The sequence below is a fragment of the Rhinatrema bivittatum genome, chromosome 4, assembly GCF_901001135.1.
Source record: "Rhinatrema bivittatum chromosome 4, aRhiBiv1.1, whole genome shotgun sequence".
NCBI lineage: Eukaryota > Metazoa > Chordata > Amphibia > Gymnophiona > Rhinatrematidae > Rhinatrema > Rhinatrema bivittatum.
The window spans coordinates 100,046,579-100,068,823 of NC_042618.1; the positions used below are offsets into that span (position 1 = coordinate 100,046,579).

The following is a 22,245-nucleotide window of genomic DNA, read 5'->3' on the forward strand; positions in this document are numbered from 1 at the left end:
TTAATATTTGTGGTGTTCCTTTTTATAGGCAGGGTTGTTCCATTTGAGTGCATGCCATAATGCAGGTGTAACTTTGTGCGGATTAATTTCTGTACATTATTGCATGTCCTGGTACTATGTTAGGTGCTATTTCTGTTTCCATTTCTCCAGTTTTGTACTGCATGCAGAGTGGCTTTTTTGGGTTTCCATTCCAGTTTCTGTCTCCATATTTGTAATTTGTGGTCTTTCTGTACTTGGTGAAGGTCGATTTTTGTGTGTGACCAAGAATGAGGTATTTAACTAGCATGTAGGCTAGTAAAATACCTCACCTTCAGGCCGATACAGTAAGGAGCGGTAGGAAGAGTTGCGTTATTGCCGGGTGCACCCGCGGTTGCCGCACGCACAGTCCGGCCCACCTACCGCCCAATACTGTATTTAAATAGCTTGCAAATGCAAGCTGCGTCCAAGAAGCGTCCATGAAGCGTTAGGCCCACGCAACCCATTTTACTGTATAGAGCGCTATATAGTATCCTGGGTGCGCTGGCCTAACGCTTCACGGACACGCTGGTATCTGTCATTTCAAATGTCATTTGAAATGACAGGTACCAGGAAGTGGATGGTTCTCCTACGCTCGGGATTGCCAGTCCTCTCTCCCCTCCTCCCGAAGCAAGGTGCGTAAAGCAGCCTTGCTTCGGGAGGAGGGGAGAGAGGACTGACAGTGTAAAGCAACGAAGCGACTTACTTTTCTTGCAACCCCCCTCCGGTGGCGAAAGCGGCCCCGCCGGCGAAGATGGATGCCTGCACGGGCGAAAGCGGCCCCTATGCGTGCAATTGGGCCGCTCAAGGCGTGGCGTCACATGCCGTGACTCCAAACGTCGTGACATCACGCCTTGAGCGGCCCAATTGCACGCACAGGGACCGCTTTCGCCCGTGCAGGCATCCATCTTCGCCGGCAGCTGCCTCCGGGAGGCAGGGGAGTCGCGGTCCGTCTCCGCCGATATCAGTCTTCGGAGGGGGGCTGCAAGAAAAGTAAGTCGTTTCGTTGCTTTACACTGCCAGTCCTCTCTCCCCTCCTCCCGAAGCAAGGCTGCTTTACGCTCCTTGCTTCGGGAGGAGGGACTGGCAATCCCGCGGGGAGAGAGGACTGGCAATCCCGAGCGTAGGAGAACCGTCCACTTCGTTGCTACTTATTTTTTTCGCTTTTTTTTCCGCTTTCGTTGCTTCGGGAGGAGGGGAGAGGACTGGGGCTGCCCCGGAGACCAGCACCCGTGGACGCGGCCAGGGCAGGTGAGCGGGGGCTGGAGGAAAGTTTGCTGCCTACCCTTACCCCTGCCTCTAACGCAGGGGTAAGGGTAGGCGGTAAGTTAGCAGGTTAAACGAGCGGCAAAACGGCAGGTTAAAAAAGCGATAGTCAGGGCGCTCGTTACTGTATGGGAGGGAATAGCTAATTCGATTGTTTACATCTAATATACATGCCGCGGGCGGAAGGGGTTACCCGGTGATTTAAGGACGCGGTAAGAATGGGTTAACGGGTATAGTGTATTGCGGGTTGGACTAACGCGGCCGAAAAGTGAGTAGAAAGTGGGTTAGGAGCAGGGTAACCGCGGCCGCACTTTACTGTATTGACCTGCTTATTGGTTGTGTTTTCTCAATAGGACATGCATTGGTGGTGAACTGCTGTCTTTTTATAAGTAGAGCTATTGCACCTGATAGTAGAGGGAGTTTGTGTTGCTATTATTGAGATAACACCAGAATATCTTTTTTGTATGGTGAGTTTTATGGGGAATGTTCTAGTTCTACTTTATATCCAGTACTGAGGGGTAGGGGTGGGGTTAGCCTTGGGACTGTCATGTGCTCAGTGAGTCACGCATGTGGGAACTATGTATCAGGTGTGACCCGACAGAAAAAAAAAGTTGAGAACCACTGCCCTATACCATGTGTCCATGCGGGGTCCCTCTCCAGTCATGTAATCTTGTTTTCTTCTGTCCCTTTTTCTCTTTTTCAACATCAGAACTGCACGTTTTGTACCATTTGCAGGAGACAAATACTGAGGGACTGCAGGTGGCACACTAGGTTATGTAACAGTATCAGTAAAACTTTCTTTGTCTCCATCTACTGGCAGGGATGCCAAACCCAGGAGTCTGGACTGATCTGTGTGTATACAGAGAGAAACGTTTTATGAAAGATTTTTGCCAGTGTCCAGCCTGACTCTTCTCTGGCAACCCCTGTGACCACTCATGGTGCCACACCCTAGTCTTTGGCTTACTCTTTCAAGATATCAATTTGTGTTTACCCGTTTCACTCCACTTATTATTTTATAGACTCTTCTGTAGTGGCGAGCTATGCGGGATAACTTACTTTTATCAGGCTTCAGGGATCCTGTGAGACATGTGCTGGGATTCTGTCTGATTTCTGCCTTCAAGGGCTTTGTCTGTCTCTCAGTGCACTGCCTAAATTGTCTGAGCATTTGTGCTGGAGATCATTTGAAAAGGCTTTGCCTAGAATTCCTCTGGTTGGTTTCCAGAGTCTTTAGATATCTGTTGTCACTCTGTCCTAAAGTGAGAGGATGCAAATGCCACAGTGGATAGTCCTCTTCCCTTGAAGGCTGTGAGTCTGGGTTCCAAGGAGCAATAGTGTTGGGTTAGTTGTTTGTTTGATCAATCTATTTTATAGTGCCCAAGAAGGCTGAAATCTTCTGCTCTTTTCTGAATTAGAAACTGTTCAACAAGGTCCACCGGATCTCTTGTTTCAGGCTCGTTCCTTGGGTTAACCATTGCTCCAAGGACTTTCTCCATGGTGATGGTGGTAATGGCACCAGTGTGGTGGAAGGAAAGGTGTCTTAGTCCTTCTTTATCTGGGCAATTGGCTGTTAGAGGCAAAATCATCAGCATAAAGTGCCATAACTATGCGGACAGTGCTACAGTGCCATATGTGCCTCAGGCTCTGACAAATGTTGAGGGTGTGGGCAGTTGTAGAATGTCTCCACTCTTTCTATCCCAGAGAACCAGAGACTATGCAAGATAGCAATGAGTGATGCCTAGCTAAAAAGTTATTTTTGGTGGAGAGAGGGTTATTCTGGGAAAATGAAAACAAATATATATTAACAGCAGAAAAAGACCAAATGATCCATGCATTCTGCCCAACAAGTTTCATATTGTATTTCCTAGTGTGTAGCCAAATGGACCTAGGACCAATGGGTTTATGCTCCCCTGCCAGGAGATGGAGTCAGGTTTCAAAGCTGACATCATCCTAGATACACCCCTTCAGTATTACTCCGTCTCCAGAAGATGTGGACATACTTTCCCTATGGGGATAGCTAGAAGAGATTCTGCTTTTAAATTGGAGAAAAGATTGAATCCCGCTCTCCTGCAGTGATACCTAAAGGTCCCAACCCCAGTTGAGAATTCCTGAGGCAATTTCAGAGATCCCTCAGAGGTGTACCTTGGTCCGGTAGCCAGTTCCCGGCGTGACCTTTGCTGCTGAAGCAGCTGAAAGGCAGCGGGTTCAAGAAGACGAGCGCAGCAGTAATGGCCAAAGCCCCCCCCAGCCAGAGACAGTCTTTGTACTCAGCCGGTAAAGCGCTGAGCCCAGGTAAGTTTAAAAAAAAATTTACCATTCCAGAGATGATTGGATGGACTTCAGGTAGGTTTCCTCCAGTCTCCGTGCTCGGTGTGCTGTATGGACATCGTTCCCGCTTTCGTGGAGGGTAAGGGGAATTGGGCCTCCTAGTGGGCTGAGCAGCTCTTGGTGGGCTAGGCCCCCACATTAGGCACACTGCGTGGTTAGCCTCATTGGTGCCATCTTGCGTGCGTTGCTGTGTATGGCCCCCGTAGGACGTCTGTTACGCTGTGTGCGTAACGTCAGCGTGTACTTGCGTGTACAATTCTGAAAGTACTTCCGCTGAGCGTATGACTTCAGCACGTACTTAAGCTCACAACATTGTAAGTGCATACAGGAAAAGCTGAGTGCACGGACCAAGCGTGTGCCTCACCACGCCCCACTAGGCGTTCTAAATTTGTACTGATATAACTTTTTTTTAAGCGTGAGCCGATTAGAACGTGCAGTTACTGCCACCAACGACGCCGGCAGCCAGGAAACCTAAGCACCTTGCTCTTTGTGCTGCTTGTCATATTAAGGCTTCTCAGCCTAACCTAAATTCCAACCTGTGTCAGCACTGTGAGGAAGTCCAAGGAGAGTTGGCTTCCTTGGACTTCGATAAGCCCGACTCCTCCCATTCAGATGATGGGTTAGCCACAGCCTTAACTGGAAGTACCCCAGATCTTAGTACCCTAGGACTAGGCCATCCGTGGGAGAGGGAAATTCAGCGGCACCTACCCCAGTACTTTAGACATGGGCCCTGCTGCCTTCTCTTGGATGGAATTATTTTTCCAGGGCCTTCAAACTTTTGTACAGGTGCAGTCTGCTACCTCACTGGCCCCTGTCCGGATGGAACCTCAACCGGTAATCCCTCTCCCACCCCTATCGTCAGACCTCAAAGCATGCATCGCCTCACCAAGGGTGTCCCTGGCAGGGACATGGATGACACAGAGGGGAGCCAGATTCTTTGGTCCATCTGGTTTCCCTATGGAAAGCCTCTTGCTACTTTCTAGTACTGGAAGCCATCCCGGAGTTGATTGACCTGGATTGGGAGTGCCCCAGAAGCAGGCAGTGAGAGTCTTTGGATGTGCTGGTCTGTGCCATCTTGAAGCAAACAACTATCCCAGTGGAGAGAGGAGCAGCCTTGAAGGATGCGCATAATAGTCGGATGGGGTCCATGCTTAAACAAGCCCTTGATGCGGTAGCAGTGACCTTACAGATTGCTTCTTGTTGTGCCCTCGAAGCCCTTTTATCTGATGCGGGTTCTGACCTTGTCCGTCCCTCGGCCAAAGGAGTGGCCTCAATGGTAGCGGCCAAAAGACAGCTATGGCCGTGAAATTGGTCAGCTGATGTGATCTCTAAGGCAAACCACATGAACATGCCCTTTGAGGGATCACTCCACTTTGGAAATGAATTGGAAAATCTGGACAGTAAATGGGGTAAATCTCTAGGGCCACGGCTACCAGAAGATGAGAGAGCAGTTTCAGCGCCCCACTCCCAATGCTTTCGGCCCTACAGAAACTCGACATTGCAGAGACCTCGGTCCTTCAGGAGGTCTCAGTCCTTTGGAGTCGGCAATCCAAGACAGAGGCAAAGTTTGGATTCAAATTTCTCTAACACCCCCCCCCCCCCCAATGAAGTTTTGCTGACACATCCTTGGAACAAGGAGATAGGAGGTTGGTTTTCCCTCTCTTACGAGCAGAGGGTCGGGATCACTTCGGACAAAGGAGTACTGGAGGTCATACGAGAAGGATATGCGCTGGAGTTTTTGATACTCTCCTTGGGACATGTCCATGATGTCTCCTTGCCACTCCCAGTATGAGAAGCAGACAGTGGGGTTTACCTTGGTGATACTCCTCAGATTGAGGGTTATGAGTCCAGTACCTGCGCCCCTAGGAAGATACGGGATGTTGTTCCATCTATCCGTTTTACCCAAAGAGGAAGGTACCTTTTGCTCCATTCTGGACCTCTAGTATCAACCAACATTTATGAGTAATTCAGTTCCGCATGGAAACTCTACGCTTTGTGATAATGACTGTACAACCAGGAGAGTTCTTAACCTCCCTGAATCTTTGCAAGGCCTACCTTCATATTCCAATCCTCCAAGAACATCAGCATTTCCTTCGCCTTGCGGTACTGGGCCGTCGTCATCAGTTCTGGGTGCTGCTGTTCGGCCTGGCCATTGCTCGAGAACATTTTCCAAGATTATGGTGGTCATAGCAGCGATACTGAGAAAAGGGAATCCTGGTGCACCCATACTTGGACAACTGAATGATCCAGGTGAAGCCAGTTGAAGAAAGTCTCTGAGTGACCAGCAGGGTGACCTCCCTGCTGCAGGAAGCCTGTTGGGTTGTATTCATGGACCAAAGCAGTCTCAAACCCTCCCAGTCCTTGGAATATCTGGGAGTCCGGCACGCTACCAAGCACTGCAATGTTTTCCTCCCGCCCACACGCATAAGGGAGTGGATGTCGCAAGTTCATCGGTTGACTAACTCCACTCACCCGATGATGCAGAGCTATCTGCAGGTTCTCTGTTTGATGGTGTCAACCCTGGAGGTAGTACCATGAACGAGGGCACACATGCAACCACTTCAGCACTCCATGCTGTCACACTGGAACCCTCCTATCTCAAGACCTTCAATTCGCCTCCACCTACTGGTAGAAGTATTTTTCGACTCCAGTGGTGGCTGCAGGAAGCTCACCTGGGCAGGCTGTAACCCTACTTCTGCCGAACTGGCTGGTCCTCATGACAGATGTAAGTCTCTGGGGCTGAGGAGCTCACGATCAGGAACTGACAGCCCAAGGGCATTGGACCAAGGAAGAGGCGCTCTGGAGCATAAACCGCCTGGAAGCCCGGACAGTCAGGGAAGCCCAATTAATGGGATTGGCAGGTCTATGGTTCAGCCACATGCTCCAGGGTCAGGTGGTCCGCATGATGGCAGACAATACAACAACAGTGCCCTATATTAGCTGGCAGGGGGTGCCAAGGCTAGCAAGTGTCACAGGAGATAGAGTTCCTTATGGAATGGTCAGAATTACACCTACAGATGATCTCTGCCTCCCGCAACACAGGGATAGACAACATCAGCAGACTTTCTAAGCAGGGAGAGTCTGGATACAGGAGAATGGCCAGAAGAGGACCTTCTTGAGGATCCATCTTCTGTCTTTTTTGGTTTGGTCCTTGGGAGGGCTCACCTGGTGAAGTGTGGATATTCGGCAGCAGTAATTACCACCTTGCTCCTCGCATGAAAGTTCTCTCTATGTCCTTAGTATACGTGCGGGTCTGGAGAGTACTTGAGGCCTGGAGCGAGGAACGCAGTGTGCCCCTTGGACGATCAAAATCCCACTGGTTCTGGAATTTTTATAGGTCGGCTTGAATAAAGGGTTGGGCCTTAACTCCTTGAAGGTCCAGGTAGAGGCGCTCTCCTGTTTCAGAGGCAAGGTGAATGGAACTAGCCTGTTGGCTCATCAGGACATGGCCCATTTTCCGAAAGGGGTGAAGGAGCTTGTGAAATTTTAATCTAGTTCTGGAGGTTTTGTTGGGGCCCATCTTTCGACCGCTGCACAGTCTTTCCTTGAGCTTATTAACCCTGAAAATGGTGTTCCTGGTTTTGATATGCTCGGCTCATTGCATCTCTAAACTACAGGCATTGTGTCAGGAACCATTCCTCTGGATCTCTCCAGGAGCATTTCAACTTTGTACTGTTCCATCCTTCTTGCCCAAGGCAGTCTCTAAGTTTCACTTGAATCAGTCCAATTCATTGCTGTCCCTAGTTTGGCTCAAGGACACAGAAGAATACTGCCTCCTCCGCCATTTAAATTTCTGTAGGCTTTTGGTGTGGTATCTGGAAGTCTCGGAACCGGTGCGCAAGATGGACCGCTTGCTTGTTCTTCATGGTGGAAGGATACAGGGCGAACCAGCTTTGTGGGCTACTATAGCTCGCTGGATCAAGGAGGTGGTCACGGGAGCCTATGTAGAGGCAGGAAAGCCATTACCCTTCAGATTAAAGCTCATTCCACTAGGGCTCAGACAGTATCCTGGGCGGAAGCTAGACGGCTGTCTCTCATCGACATCTGCCGCGAGGCAACGTGGTCCTTCTTACTCACCTTCTCTAGGTTCTATCGCCTGGACGTTCAGGCCCGAGAGGATGCAGCCTTTGCAAGGGCAGTGTTAACCGGACTGCAGGCAGCCTCCTGCCACGATCGGGAGTAGCTTTCGTACATCCATTGGTCCTGAGCCCATCTGGCTACACGCTAGGAATTGGAGAAATTACTTACCTGGTAATTTTATTTTCCTTAGTGTAGACACACAGCATCCTGCCCGTAGCTGCCCAAGAACAGGGCCAAGGATTTGCCCATGAAATTAATTTCAATTTCAAGCAATCCCTAGATAAGGGCATCTGTATTCTTGCTGGGATTCAGCATTTGCTTGGTTGAGTACAGTTATGGTTATCTGTTATTTAATCAAGTTTTAGTCAAGTTTTAATAAAGTTTGTTAGAGTATGTCCACAATGGCTTTTGAAGAGAATGCTGAAGTCACTGCAGGGGTATATCTAAGGTGACGGCAGCTTTGAAACCTGACTGCGTCACTATCTGCTAGCAGAGGAGCATATAACCCATTGGTCTTGAGTCCATCTGTCTACAGTAAGGAAAATGACATTATCAGGTAAATAATTTCTCCATTTCCTCTCAATTCAGAGATGTTGGAGAGGTTTTGGTAAGACTACTTCTGTTCTCCTTGCTCTGTGCACTGTACCGATATTCCCATTGGGGTAAGGGGAAGTGGGCGTCTGAATGGGTTGAGCGCCCCTCTTTAGGCTTGGTTGGCACACCACATGGTAGGCTGTGGGGGCACTATCTTGCGTGTGTTTTTATGCCTGTATTGCCCACCATAGAGCTTCGGTGCGCACGCGCTGTGCACATAACGTCACATGCGTACTTATGCACACAACTTACTAGGCACAGAATACAAATGAAGCTGGGCGCTCGGGCCATGCGTATGCTTCGCTATGGCCCACTTAGGCACCGAAATCTGTGCGTATAAAATTTTAAGCGCAAGCCATCTGAACACGCAGTTACCATTGCCAATGACTCCCACAGTAAAGAAACATAAGCGCCTTTGTCTCTGCACTACTTGTCATATTAAGGCTGCATGGTCTGACCTGGATTCTTGCTTATGTCAGCACTGTGAGGAAGCCCAGAGAGAGTTGACCTCACCAGATTTTGCTATGCCCGGCTCCTCCCATTCAGAAGATGGGTCAGCCACAGCCTTAACAGGAAGTACCCTGGATCTGAGTAACCCCGGGACTGGGTCATCCATGGGAGAGGGAAATTTAGCAGCACCTACCTCAGTACCTCTTGGGCTAATCATGGACCCGGCGGCCTTCTCTTGGGAGGAATTCTTTCAAGGCCTTCAACCCTTCTTACAGGCGCAATCTGCTACCTCACTTGCCGCTCTCCAGACAGAACCTCAGCTGGTAAGCCCTTCCTCTCCCAGTCCTATCGGCAAATCTCTAGGCATGCTTTGACTCACCAAGGGTATCTCTGGCAGGGACCCGGCTGGCACGGACTAAGAAGAGGATCCAGATTCCTTGGAAGATGGAGAAATCCCCCCCTGGTTTAGAACCATATCGGACCATGTAACGGTTTTTCCATAGAGACGAATTGCCGGCCCTGGCTTCCCAGACCCTGAAGATGCTGGGAGTTCTTGGGGCAGACTCTGACGGAACCAAATAAGAATCCCATTCTGATTTCCCTATGGAAAGCCTCTTGCTATTTTTCAGTACTGGAAGTCATCAGGAAGTTGATTTGACCTGGAATGGGATGTCCTAGAAGCAAGTTTTAAAGGTGGACGAGCGTTAGAGGCTCTATACCCACTGGATCCAACAGCGAGAGAACGTTTGCATTTCCTAAAGTGGATCCGCTGGTCTTGCCGTCTCTAAGTGAACAGCTATCCTAGTGGACGGAGGAGCAGCCTTAAAAGACGTGCACGATAGGCAAATGGAGTCCATCCTTAAACAGGCCTTTGACACAATAGCAATGACCTTACAGATTGCTTCCTGTTGTGCCGTGGTAGCTCATTTATGCCTGCTCCTCTCTCGGGAGATGGATGACTCTGGGTCGAATTTCAGAGCGGTTATGGAAACCCGCCGATGTGAACTTGGACCTAGTCCGTACATTGGTCAGAGGAGTGGCCTTGGTGGTGGCGGCCAGAAGACAGCTATGGCTGCAGAATTGGTCAGCAGATGCAACCTCCAAGGCAAATCTCACAAAGATCCCATGTAAAGGATGACTCCTCTTTGGAAGTGAATTGGAAAAGCTGCCCAGTAAATGGGATGAAGCTCCAGTACACTGGCTACCAGAAGATAAGAGAAAGCAGAGCACCCCTCACCCATGAAGGGTCGATCCAGGGTCTCCAACACTTTCCCCCTTACAGAAACTCTAATTTCTGTAGGGTCATTTGGGAGATTTGTTCTTTCGGAGTCGGCAGGCCAAGAGAGGGTCTGGTTCAGGTTCGTCCCGAACCCTCCAATAAAGTTTTCCTGACCCACCTTTGGAACAAGGAGATAGGAGGTCAACTGTCCCTCTTCTACCAATGGTGGGTTGAGATCACTTCGGACAAATGGGTACTGGAGGTCATACAAGAAGGATATGTGCTGGAATTTCATGATATCACCTTCCACTCCCAGCACAAGAAGCAGGCAGTGGAGACTACCCTGTTAAGGCCCCTCAGGATGAGGGCTATAATCCCAGTACCTGTACCTCAGGAAAATACAGGTCATTATTCCATCTATTTCTTCATACCAAAGAAGGACCTCGAGCATCAACAGACATCTACGAGTGATTCATTTCTGCATGGAAACATTATGCTTCGTGATAATGACCATACAATCAGAACAGTTCTTAACCTTCCTGGACCTATCCAAGGCCTACCTACATATTCCAATCTGGCAAGAAGAAAGCTTCCTACGCTTTGCAGTACTGGGTTGCTATTATCAGTTTCGGGCACTGTCTTGATGTCCCAAGTGCGTCTATTGATGAATATGATATGCCCAATGGTCTGAAGCTATCTTCAAGTCCTCTGTTTGATGGTAGCAACCCTGGAAGAGGTGCTGTGGGCAAGGACACACATGCGACCACTTCAACGCTCCCTGCTGTCACGTTGGAACCCACTGTCTCAAGACTATTCGATTTGCCTCCACTTACCGATGGAAGTATACTCTCGGCTCCAGTGGTGGCTGCAGGAAGCTCATCTGGGCAGAGGTGTACCTTTGTCCCCTCCGAACTGGCTGGTCATCACAACAGACGCTTGCCTCCTGGGCTGGGGAGCTCACTGTCAGGAACTGACGGCCCAGGGGCGTTGGACCAAGGAAGAGGCCCTCGAACATAAAGTGCCTGGAAGCTCAGGCAGTCAGATTGGCATGTTGACAATTCAGCCTCATACTCCAGGAACAAGCAGTCCATGTAGTGTTGGAGAATGCAACGACAGTAGCCTACATAAACTGCCAGGGTGGAACCAAAAGCCTGCAATTCTCACAGAAGATAGATCTCCTTATGGAATGGGCGGAAATATATCTACATATGATCTCAGCCTCCCACATTGTTTTGTCTTATGGTATGGCGCTTGTTGAAGCGTGGATATTTTTCTGCAGTGATTGCCACCTTGCTACGAGCTCAAAAGTTCTCCACTTCCTTACCTTATGTGTCTGGGTTTGAGTGTTTGAGGCTTGGTGCGAGGATTGAGGTGTTCTTCCTCGTTCAGTTAAGATCCTGCTCATTTTGGAATTTTTGCAGGGCCCTCAATTCCTTGAAGGTTAAGGTAGTGGCTCTTGCCTGTTTCAGAGGCCAGGTGAATGGTGAATTCTTATTGTCTCATGATGTGGCCTTTTTCTTGAGGGTGTGAAACATCTTTGTCCTTCCTTGGGTTACTGGTTCCTTTGTAGAGTCTTAACCTGGTGTTTGGATTTCTTAGCAGGCCATATGTTTTTACCACTGCATAGTCTTTCCTTGCAGTTATTGACCTTGAAAACAGTTTTGTTCTGTGTGTCGAATTTCTGAGCTGCAGGCCTTTTCTTGCCAGGAGGCATTCCTTTTGGGTGACTCAAGGAGAGCAATAAAGCTGCGCACTGTTCCTTCATTCTTGCCTAAAGTGGTCTCTGATTTTCACTTGAATCATTCCATTTCCTTGCCTTCCTTGGAGAAGAAAAGAGATGCAGAAGAATATCGCCTGTTGTGGCCCTTTGACATCTAGAAACATGCCATGAGGTATCTGGAAGTTTCTAAATCTTTCTGAAAGACTGAACGCCTGTTTGTCCTTCATGGTGGAGGAAAACAGGGAATACCAGCTTCGTGGGCTACAATAGCTTGCTGGATTAAGGAGGTGGTCACGGCCATGTGTTTGGATGCTGAAAAGCCGTTGCCTACTCTGGTTAGGGCTCAGGCAGAGTCATGGGCAGAGGTTAGATTGTTGTCTACTGTAAACATTTTGCCAAGATGCAACATGGTCCTCCTTACACATCTTTTCCAGATATTATCGCCTGGATGTGCAGGCCTAGGAGGATGCAGCCTTTGCATGTGCGGTGTTGACTGGACCGGGGGGCAGCCTCCCACCCTATTCAGGAGTAGCTTGGGTACTTCCCACTTGTCCCAAATCCTTCTATCCACATACTAGGAAATGAGAAATTACTACTTACTTACTAATTTCCTTTTCCTTAAGGTGGATAGATAGCTTCATCTTCCCGCCCTGGGCTGCTGAATGACTGTGTGATGGTCTTCCTGTTAGGCTACATGTTCCAGGGGATTTACTGGTAAGAGTTCATCCAGTCCCTTGACTAGTATGCATACGTGCTTGCCTGAGTTCAGTGTTTCTTCTTGGTTAAGTATAGAAATGGTTTTGTTTTTATTCCAGTTTTTGCTAATCTGTTCACAGTTGCTTTTGAAGAGGATATTGGCAGGCTGATGTCACTGCAGGACTATATACACACTGGGCTGAATTTTAAAAGCCCTATGTGCACCGGGCCTATTTTAAAAAGGCCTGGCGACGCGCATAAAGCCCCAAGACTTGTGAAAGTCCCGGGGCTTGCAAAAAGGGGCAGGGCCAGAGGCCTCAGACACAGCGGCCATTGTTGCTGTGTTGGAAGATCGCGTGCCAGCAGTCTGCCGACATGCGCAACCTGCGCCTGCCTTTGATAACTTTGGGGGGGGGGGGGGGTTAGAGTAGGGCTGGGGTGGGAAGCTTAGGTTAAGGGAAATGGAAATTCCCTCACAGGCCGCTCCGATTTCAAAGCGGCCTGGGAGGGAACTGGGGATGGCAGCGCGGCTCAGCGCACTCAAGTTGCACAATTGTGCGCCCCCTTGTGCACGCCGACCCCCAATTTTAAAACATGCGTGCCCATGATATAAAATCGGGCATACATGTATGTGCGCCGGGTAGCGTGCGCACATGGACGTCCGCGCGCACCTTTTAAAATCTACCCTACTGCGACATCAGTTTGCTCCTTCTCCATCTGCTGGTAGAGATGCATTACACACTGGCCTAAAATCCATCTATCCACCTTAAGGAAAAGGAAATTATCAGGTAATTAGTAATTTTTCAATTTATAGGGTGGAATAGATGATAAAGATGGTGATATTAACAGAGCCAAAAGGAAATCTGTTCAGTTATGGGACCCTATGTTGAAATTTAGTTAGTGTATTTGTTTACTGTTTTTCTTCTGGAGATGGTGGGGAGTATTGAGTATGAAAAGAGGGTTGTGTGTAGATATTTTGGAACGATGTAAGCTTGGATGTTTCTGGCTTTAATTTTTTCAATGGATTTCATTTATACAGTATCCTAGAATGTTATGGAAGGATTTTGTGAATGGGTTTATCTTGTTAGTGATGATAGGGGAGGGATTTGTTTTTTTTCTAGGATTTATTTGGAAAATTGGATTGTGTACGCTTATTTGTGTATCCTGTTTATTCAATAAAATTTGTTTAATTTTTTTTTTTTTTTTTGTAATTGTTTCACAGTGCTCAATGTTTACATGTCTAAACTTGCGGGGGGGGGAATTGTGTTCTCAGATTTTCCCTTTTTTTTCTGGGCTTTCACATGTGTGACATTTAAGTGGGCATTATTTTCTGTGTTATTGTAAGGAAAATGATACAATGCAGAAAGGGTACAGTTTTTATTTATATAAACTGTATAAATTTTGTAGTGATTCCTCCCTCATGCAATAAAGCATGTCAGTCTTCAGAGGCTGGGGGAAGCTTCCTTGAGTGGACTCTGTTTATCAGGACTTTATATTTGAGCAGCTATACTAAGAGGAGACAAGCTGGTTGGGGCTGATGTATTTGAAGTACAAGGTGCATGCAGGGATTGTTTGGAATGTAATTTGGTTTGGGTTAGGTACTATGATGGAGATTCTTGGCTTTGAAACTGGATGCTTCATAGCCTTTTTTTTTTTCCTTTTTTTTTTCCTTTTTTTTTTATACTTTTCTGACCAGGGAGTCCCAACTGCAACAGAAACGGCAGGATCAGGTTTGTTCTGTGGGTAAGTCAAGTTTGTACTCGAAAGAGAAGATTAGTGGGAGGAGAAGTATTACTAATAATGCTAAACTGAACAGATTGTTATGATCAGGTCTTCTGATCTCCCACATTTCTGCTGTAAGGGCTGCAAAATACATCGTTTACTGCAGAATTCGCCAGCCTTTGTGGAATTTCCACAGGAGACCAGGGTTTGAAACGAGCTGGAAGTAGCAGCAGTGGCCCATTCATCTCCCCTTCCCTGCACTGAGGAGGAAAGCAGCAATGTGGTTCCTTGGGCCATCTCATCTTCCATCTTTGTCTGGAACCAAATGTTGAGCTTAGAGCTGTGAGGCACTGTGGTATCTCTCGTAGTTCAAAACACAATGTTTCATCCCTGAACAGCAGAGAGGAAGCAGCCTGAAGCATTACACCACTACTCCCTTCCTCTTAACACAGAGCCAAATTTGTGTAGAGAGGGAATCAAGAGTAAAAGATTGTGCAGAGTGTGAGTGAGGAGAGGAGATTGGCAGGAGTGGATTGTTGTGAGGTGGGAAGAAAAGGGCTAGGGAGGAGTTTAATGTGAGTTGGATTGGAGGGGAGGGGGCATGAGTGAAAGTGTGACTAAGCAATGGGAGGAGAGGTGTGAGTAGGTCTGCCTGCTCTCCTGATCCTTAGTACTACCTCCATCTTCCCCCAACCCCCCCAAAAAATCTATTTGGACACAAAATGGCAGAAAACTTTATTTTTGTAAAGTAAAAAACAAATTTGCACTATTTAATATGCTGCATAATTGGAACAGAATTTTGGAAATTTTCCGCAGAATTTTCTAACTGTTCTTGCAGAAGTTCCACAGTCTAGAGAAGAGACTGGCTTTGCTGCAGGAAGTTGTGCTTTTGCTTTTTAGTAAAACTTTGTAAATGATGTGCTATGCTTTGAAGATTAAACTCCCCTCCAGTGCATTAGCTCCAGTGACTGGTAGGACTGGAAGAGACTGGCTACCATCTTCTACATGGAAATATGAGCTATGGTGGAGTTCCTACTGATCTACCAAGTAATATAGGTGCCAATATTTAAAAAAAAAAAAAAAGCTGAGCTCCTAAATTTAGGCCTCTTAGGCCTAGATTCATCAAAATGCGTTAATGCATAGATAACGCCCACGATAAGAAAAAGGGGTGTGTTTATGGAAATTTTAGAATTATCGCATCTTGCGCTGAGAGGAGAGATAGAGAGCCTATCTACAAAGCCTTCATAGTAGTTAAGTATTTATATCTCTATAGGAGGGCCATCTAGTAGCGTGAGGTGTTGGTGGTTTAGGGGCCAGTTTTTTTCATGTAGAGTGAGATGTACGAACAGCACAGTACACCTTGGTGAAGATTTGACTACATTTGGAGTGATGAAATTTTGTACTATGTTATCTCACCCTAGCTTGATGGACTCTATAACAGGGTACCATCAAGCTAGAGTGAGATAACATAGTACAAAATGTCATCTTTGTGAGACTTTCCTCACTCCAAATGATGTCAAATCTTCACAGAGGTGTACTGTGCTGTTTGTGGTGGTTTAGAGGCCATTTTTTCATATACAGAGAGAGATACAAACACCTCACCTCAAGCTATTAGATGGCCCTCCTATAGGCATATAAATAGTTGCACACGGTGAGGGCCTCCTAAGAGGCTCTCTTCCCTCCCTTCCCCTCTCCTCTCCTCAAGCCCAGAAATGGCCAAAATGCAATTCCAAAAATTTAACGCCAGGATAAAAGGTGTAGTTATTTCCGGTGTTAAAACTGTGCAATATTGCTCCTCATTTTCATAAATCCCGCCCAAACTCCTCCCTGATCCCGCCCCTTCCTAAACTTTGCATTTGCACCACACTCTAGCATTACTGCATGCGTTAATGCCATAATGCATTTTGATGAATGACCCTGTAAATTAGGTACCCAAGTTAGGCAACTATTTTCAGCTGAATTTAAGCGCTTATATTTTCAGCTGCTATTTATTGCCTAGATTTAGAATCCTAAATTATGGGCCTAGTTCTGAAAATCAATGCTAAGCTCCTACCTTTGTTCCCCACCCTATTGCTGCCTCAAAGCCACCTACATTTTAGGACCCTAAATGTAGGAGCCTAATGAAACTAGGAGCCTAAGTTTTTAGGTACTTGGCCCTAATACATTTTCAAAAAGGTTTATTTAGGTGTCTAAATTCTTTGAAAATTAGCCCCATAGATCACCCCATATCACCCTGCCAGACCAGTCCAGACAAGTGGGATATGCTCCCTTACTAGCAGATGGAGACAGAGAGCAACTGGTTTGTGACAAAGAAGAATTTTTGGAGAGAGTGCCTGCCTCTTGGAGTAATAGGTCTTTTGGTTTGATCTTCCCTGGTCAAGCACAATTGGAATTAGGAGGTTTCCAGGGAACCATTGGTGGACCTCTTGATAGAGTATTCCCTTGTGTTGCCTGCAATCTGCACCACTCCAGTGGGGTGAGCATCCTCGGGTAGGGATAGGCAGGGATGTCTGGGTCTGCAAACTACTTAGAGCAGAGTGGCCCTGTGGGGGTCTGTGGCCTGTCCTGCTCCAGAGTAGGAGGCATCTGCCATTGTCACATGCATTTATTGTAAAATTTTGTTTCATTCCCAGATCTGGGCTTATCTGCTTCTGCACTATGTACACCTATGCAGACATCTTTCAGCATATTTGATGAGTTGTTGCCAGAAACTCAGCCCACCAGGTAGGTTTGCAGGCAGTCAAGGATGGGGATTTATTGATCCTTTAAATGAGAAACCTATGATCCCAGGCAGTGGTGCACATGCTGTAGAACTGGACATATTGGGAAAAATGTTTCAGTATCTTTTGTTTGAGTGAATCTCTTTTGAGGATCTGAAATCATTGTACCAGCTTCAGTGCTTGTACAGAGATCTCGCTGCATATAGCCGCTTGAGTTCTTGAATTCCAGTTTTAGGGCCAGATGTACTAAAGTGTGTCCTGTTTTTGTGTCTGGGGGAAAATGCTGCTTCTTCCTCATCCTGGTATATTTCCCCCCCCCCATCCAACCAGCCCAGGTGGAGGCAGAGAACAGTTTTCTCTGTGATGTCATCACAACTACTTACATGTGCTGCAGTCCCAGAAACAAGCCAGTAATCTCTGCCTTCAACAGATGGTAGAATGTACTGGTTGGTGCAGCACGACTTACTAAACTGCCTTCCCTGTCAGGTTTTTAGGCCGGGGTCTTCTCTTTTCCCAGTAATGTGAGGGCCAGGTACCTGGTTTATCCAGGTTTATGAGCCTTACTGTTCATGTTCTTAGCCCCACTGCGGATTTGATAGAACTCAGGGAATTGGCCATCTGGGTGTTGGAGTCCCTAGGGTTGTCATCAATTTCCCGAAGACCCAACTTACTCCATTGCTTCACTTTGAGCTTTATTGGCACCCGGCTGGACATGGCTTAGGCCAGGGCCTATCTTCCTTGCAATCGGGCGCTTGCACTGGCGTCCCTTGGAGTTCACCGGAGCCGGTGGGTCTTGGCCCAATACATGCTCAGACTCCTGGATCACATGGCTGCATCTGTCCATGTTACTCCCCTGGCTCGCTTACATATGCGCAGAGCTCAGTGGACACTGCAGTCCCAAAGGCAGCAGGCCACCCAGGACCTCTGTGTTCACATCTGTGTTACTCTGGCTCTCCAGACCTCCTTGTCTTGGTGGGAAAGCCTGCCCAGTTTGGAACAAGGAGTTCCATTTCAGTCTCTGCCTACCCAAGTTGTGCTTACCACAGATGCATCCACCCATGGGCGCCCCACCCCAGGGGGTGCCCTGGGGTGGGGCACCCATGTGGAAAGGCTCCGCACGCAGGGTCTGTGGTCTGCTCAGTGCCAGATCAATTTCCTAGAGCTTTGAGCGATCCATTATACAACTTGGGCATTCAGGGATCGCCTGTTCAACAAAGGAGTCCTGATCCAGACTGACAACCAGGTGGTGATGTGGTACATCAACAAGCAGGGATGTATGAGGCTGTTCCTCCTATGCAAGGGGGGCAGTTCAGATTTGGTCATTGGCTCAGTCCTAGGGCATATTGTTATGAGCCATGTATCTGGTCATAGTCCCCAAATCAAGAAGTAGCAGATCAGATCTTCCACCTCTGGGGAACCTCGGACATGAATCTCTTTGCCTCCCCCTGCAACAGCAAGGCGAAACATTTTCTGCTCCCTGAACAGGGGGAACGGCAAACCAGCCTCAGAAGCCTTTGCTCGTCACTGGGGCAAGGGCCTTCTGTACGCATATCCTCCACTTCCTTTGGTGATGAAGACTCCTGAAGCTCCGACAGGACAGGGGGCCCATGATCCTGATTGTCCCTCATTGACGAGACAGATCTGATTCCCGTTCCTGCAGGATCTCTCTGTCTGAGAGCCAATCAATCTAGGGACTTCCCCTGACCTCGACTCACAGGATTAGGGCAGGCTGTGCCATCCCAACCTCAGAGTGTTATCTCTGACAGCCTGGATGTTGAGAGGCTAATTCTGCAGCCTCTTGACCTGTCAGACAATGTGTCTCGGGTCTTGGTGGCTTCCAGGAAGCCTTCCATCAGGAAGTCTTATGGCCTGAAGTGGAGGAGGTTTTCCGTGAGGTGTGAACATCATGGCTTAGGTCCGTTCTCCTGCTCCACACTGAAACTCTTTGACTACCTACTGTAGCTTTTGGATGCTGGCTTGAAAACCAGCTCCATCAGGGTACACCTGAGTGCCGTCTGTGCCAGGGTGTGGCTCGTTCACCCATCTCTGTGCAGCCCATAGTAGGGTGTGTTATGCAGGGTCTGCTTCAGTTGAAGCTTCCTCTGCAGCCTCCTGTTGTGTCTTGGGACCTCAATATGGTGGTGGCTCGGCTCATGAAAAATCCATTCGAACCACCCTGCTCCTGTGAGTTGATGTACCTGACCTGGAAGGTCTTGTTTCTGGTCGCGGTCACTTCAGCACGCAGAATCAGTGAGCTTCAAGCTCTGGTGACATACCCACCATACACAAAGTTCTTTCATGATAGGGTGGTTCTGTGTACACACCCTAAATTCCTGCCTAAGGCGGTGACAGATTTCCATTTTAACCAGTCAATCGTCCTACCCAACTTTTTCCCAAGCCTCATTTGCACCAGGGCGAATGGGCTCTGCACAGCTTGGATTGCAAAAGAGCCTTGGCTGTCTACCTGGAGCAAACAGCAGGCCACAGGCAGTCTATGCAATTCTTCATCATTTCTGACGAGAATAGATTGTTGTTGTCGCCAAATAGACCCTGTCTACTGGCTGGTGGATTGCATTTCCTTCTGCTATGTGCAAGCAGGACTGCAGCTCAGGTGCCATGTCAAGGCTCACTCTGTCAGAGCCATGGCAGCTTTCGTGACCACTTGAGAGCGATCCCCGTGGCTGAGATCTGCAAGGCTGTGACATAGAGTAGAAGAGGACCAGAAGGCTCATCTGCATACTGCTCCCATCATCCCCTGGGAGAGGTCTCCAAAGGTCACAGCGAGTGATCCAGGCTTTGAACTCCTCAGCTGCAGCCCTTCCAGAGGCGCCCCACACCTTTGCAGTAGACTAGGACTGGAAGTGTGCACCATTTAGGCATGCAAATCTCAAACCTTTCAATCCATTGAGTGAAGATCAACTTAATGGTGGTTGAAAAGGATTGGTAAGTATAGCTTTGGGAAATTTTTAAACTTAAAGAAATTTGGAGAGAGATGAAATAGTGGGATATATTCTTTAGAGTTTGTGTGCGTCTGAGGTAATAAGCAAGCCAGAGGGAGTTAATTCTAGTGTCTTTTCCACCCACCCACCCCTAGCTCAACCCTTAATTTTTAGGCAAGAGACACTTTCTCATTAAAAATCAGGATCTTATCTAAATCATACTATTGCACCAGCCCTTATTGAGAATTTTAATCATCCCCTTAGAGGACACTAGCAGATTAAATTTACAGGTGTATTTACTAATTAAAGTACTCTAATTCCAAGTCCCTTAGTAACCTAAAGTTAACTAGGAACTCAAAAAAAATTAAGATGAAGGCAGAGGTCCAGCAGCAAGGAGTGGGGTGGGCTTTCCAGTCTTTGCATTGGGGCGGATTTTCAGAGCCCTGCTCGCGTAAATCTGCCCAAAACCGGGCGGATTTACGCGAGCAGGGCCCTGCGCGCCGGGAAGCCTATTTTACATAGGCCTCCCGGCGCGCGCAGAGCCCCGGGACTCGCGTACGTCCCGGGGTTCTCGGAGGGGGGCGTGTCGGGGGGCGGGGCCGGAGCGCGCGGCGTTGCGGGGGCGTGTCGGCAGCGTTTTGGGGGCGGGTACGGGGCGTGGCCGCGCCCTCCGTACCCGCCCCCAGGTCGCGGCCCGGCACGCAGCAGGCCCGCTGGCGCGCGGGGATTTACGTCTCCCTCCGGGAGGCGTAAATCCCCCGACAAAGGTAAGGGGGGGGTGTAGACAGGGCCGGGTGGGTGGGTTAGGTAGGGGAAGGGAGGGTAAGGTGAGGGGAGGGCAAAGGAAAGTTCCCTCCGAGGCCGCTCCGATTTCGGAGCGGCCTTGGAGGGAACGGGGGGAGGCAGCGCGGCTCGGCGCGCGCAGGCTATACAAAATCGATAGCCTTGCGCGCGCCGATCCAGGATTTTAGTGGATACGCGCGGCTCCGCGCGTATCTACTAAAATCCAGCGTACTTTTGCTTGAGTCTGATGCGCAAGCAAAAGTAGGCTGATCGCGCTTCTTTTAAAATCTACCCCATTGAGTATTACATGTATGATTTTTACCTGCCATTGAAAGATTATATGTGTGCACCTGGTGCAAAGAGCAGCAGCAAAGAAACATAAATGCCTTTCTCTCTGAGCTGCTTGTCATATTGGGGCTGCACAATCTGACCTGGATTTTTGCTTATTTCCGCACTATGAGAAAGCCCAAGGAGAGTTGGCTTCCCCGGACTTTGCTAAGCCTGGCTCCTCCCATTCAGAGGATGGGTTAGCTAAAGCCTTAACCGGAAGTACCCTGGATCTGAGTAATCCCAGGACTGGGTCATCCATGGGAGAGGGAAATTTAGTGGCACCTACCCCAGTACCTCCTGAGCTAGGCATGGAGCCAGCCGCCTTCTCTTGGGTGGAATTCTTTCAAGGCCTTCAAGCCTTTGTACAGGTGCAGTCTGCTACTTCACGTGCCCTTGTCCAGATGAACCTCAGCCGATAAGCCCTCCCTCTCCCAGTCCTATCGGCAGACTTCTAGTCATGCTTCAACTCACCAAGGGTATCTCTGGCAGGGACCCGGAGGGCACAGATGAAGAATAGGATCCAGATTCCTTGAAAGATGGTGAAATCCCCCCTGGTTTAGAACCATATCGGACCATGTTACATTTTTTCGATAGAGACGAATTGCCAGCCCTGGTTTCCCAGACCCTGAAGATGCTGGGAGTTCCTGGGGCGGGCTCTGATGGAACCAAAGAATCCCATTCTGATTTCCCTAAGGAAAGCCTCTTGCTACTTTCCAATTCCGAAAGCCATCCAGGAGTTGATTGGCCTGGAATGGGATGCCCCAGAATCAAGTTTTAAAGGTGGATGAGCATTATAAGCTCTATACACACTTGATCCGGCAGTGAGAGAATGCTTGCGTTTCCCTAAATTGGATGAATTGGTCTGTGCTGTCTCTAAGCGAACAACTGTCCAGTGGAGGGAAGAGTGCCCTTAAAGGATATGCACGATAGGTGGATGGAGTCATCCTTAAACAGGCCTTTGACGCAATAGCAGTGTCCTTACGGATTTGCTTCTTCTTGTGCCCCTTGTAGCTCGTTCGTGCCTGCTCTTCTGTCGGGAGGTGAATGACTCGGGGGCGAATTCCAGAGCGGCCATGGAACCCGCTGCCGCCTTTTTAGCTGACATGAGCTCGGGCCTAGTCCATACCTTGGCCAGAGGAGTGGCTTCAGTGGTGGTGGCCAGAAGACAGTTATGGCTGTAGAACTGGTCAGCAGACACAACCTCCAAGGCAAATCTCACAAAGATGCCCTTTAAAGGATTACTCCTTTTCGGAAGCAAATTGGAAAAGCTGGCCAGTAAATGGGTTGAATCTCCGATACCCCGGCTACCAGAAGATAAGAGAAAGCAGTTACAGTACCCCTCGCCCATGAGGGGTTGATCCAGGGGCTCCCAATGCTTTCACCCCT

General features: G+C 48.5%; 1 protein-coding gene across 1 annotated transcript in view; it reads left to right on the forward strand.

The window, feature by feature from the left end:
- The window catches only part of BUB1B (BUB1 mitotic checkpoint serine/threonine kinase B), a 148,267-nt gene that overhangs the window by 67,629 nt on the left and 58,393 nt on the right, over positions 1-22,245 (forward strand). Inside the window, exons 13-14 of the mRNA XM_029598511.1 lie at positions 14,062-14,108; positions 16,721-16,811. Coding sequence (XP_029454371.1) covers positions 14,062-14,108; positions 16,721-16,811 — 138 coding nt within the window. The remainder of the gene's footprint in view (positions 1-14,061; positions 14,109-16,720; positions 16,812-22,245) is intronic.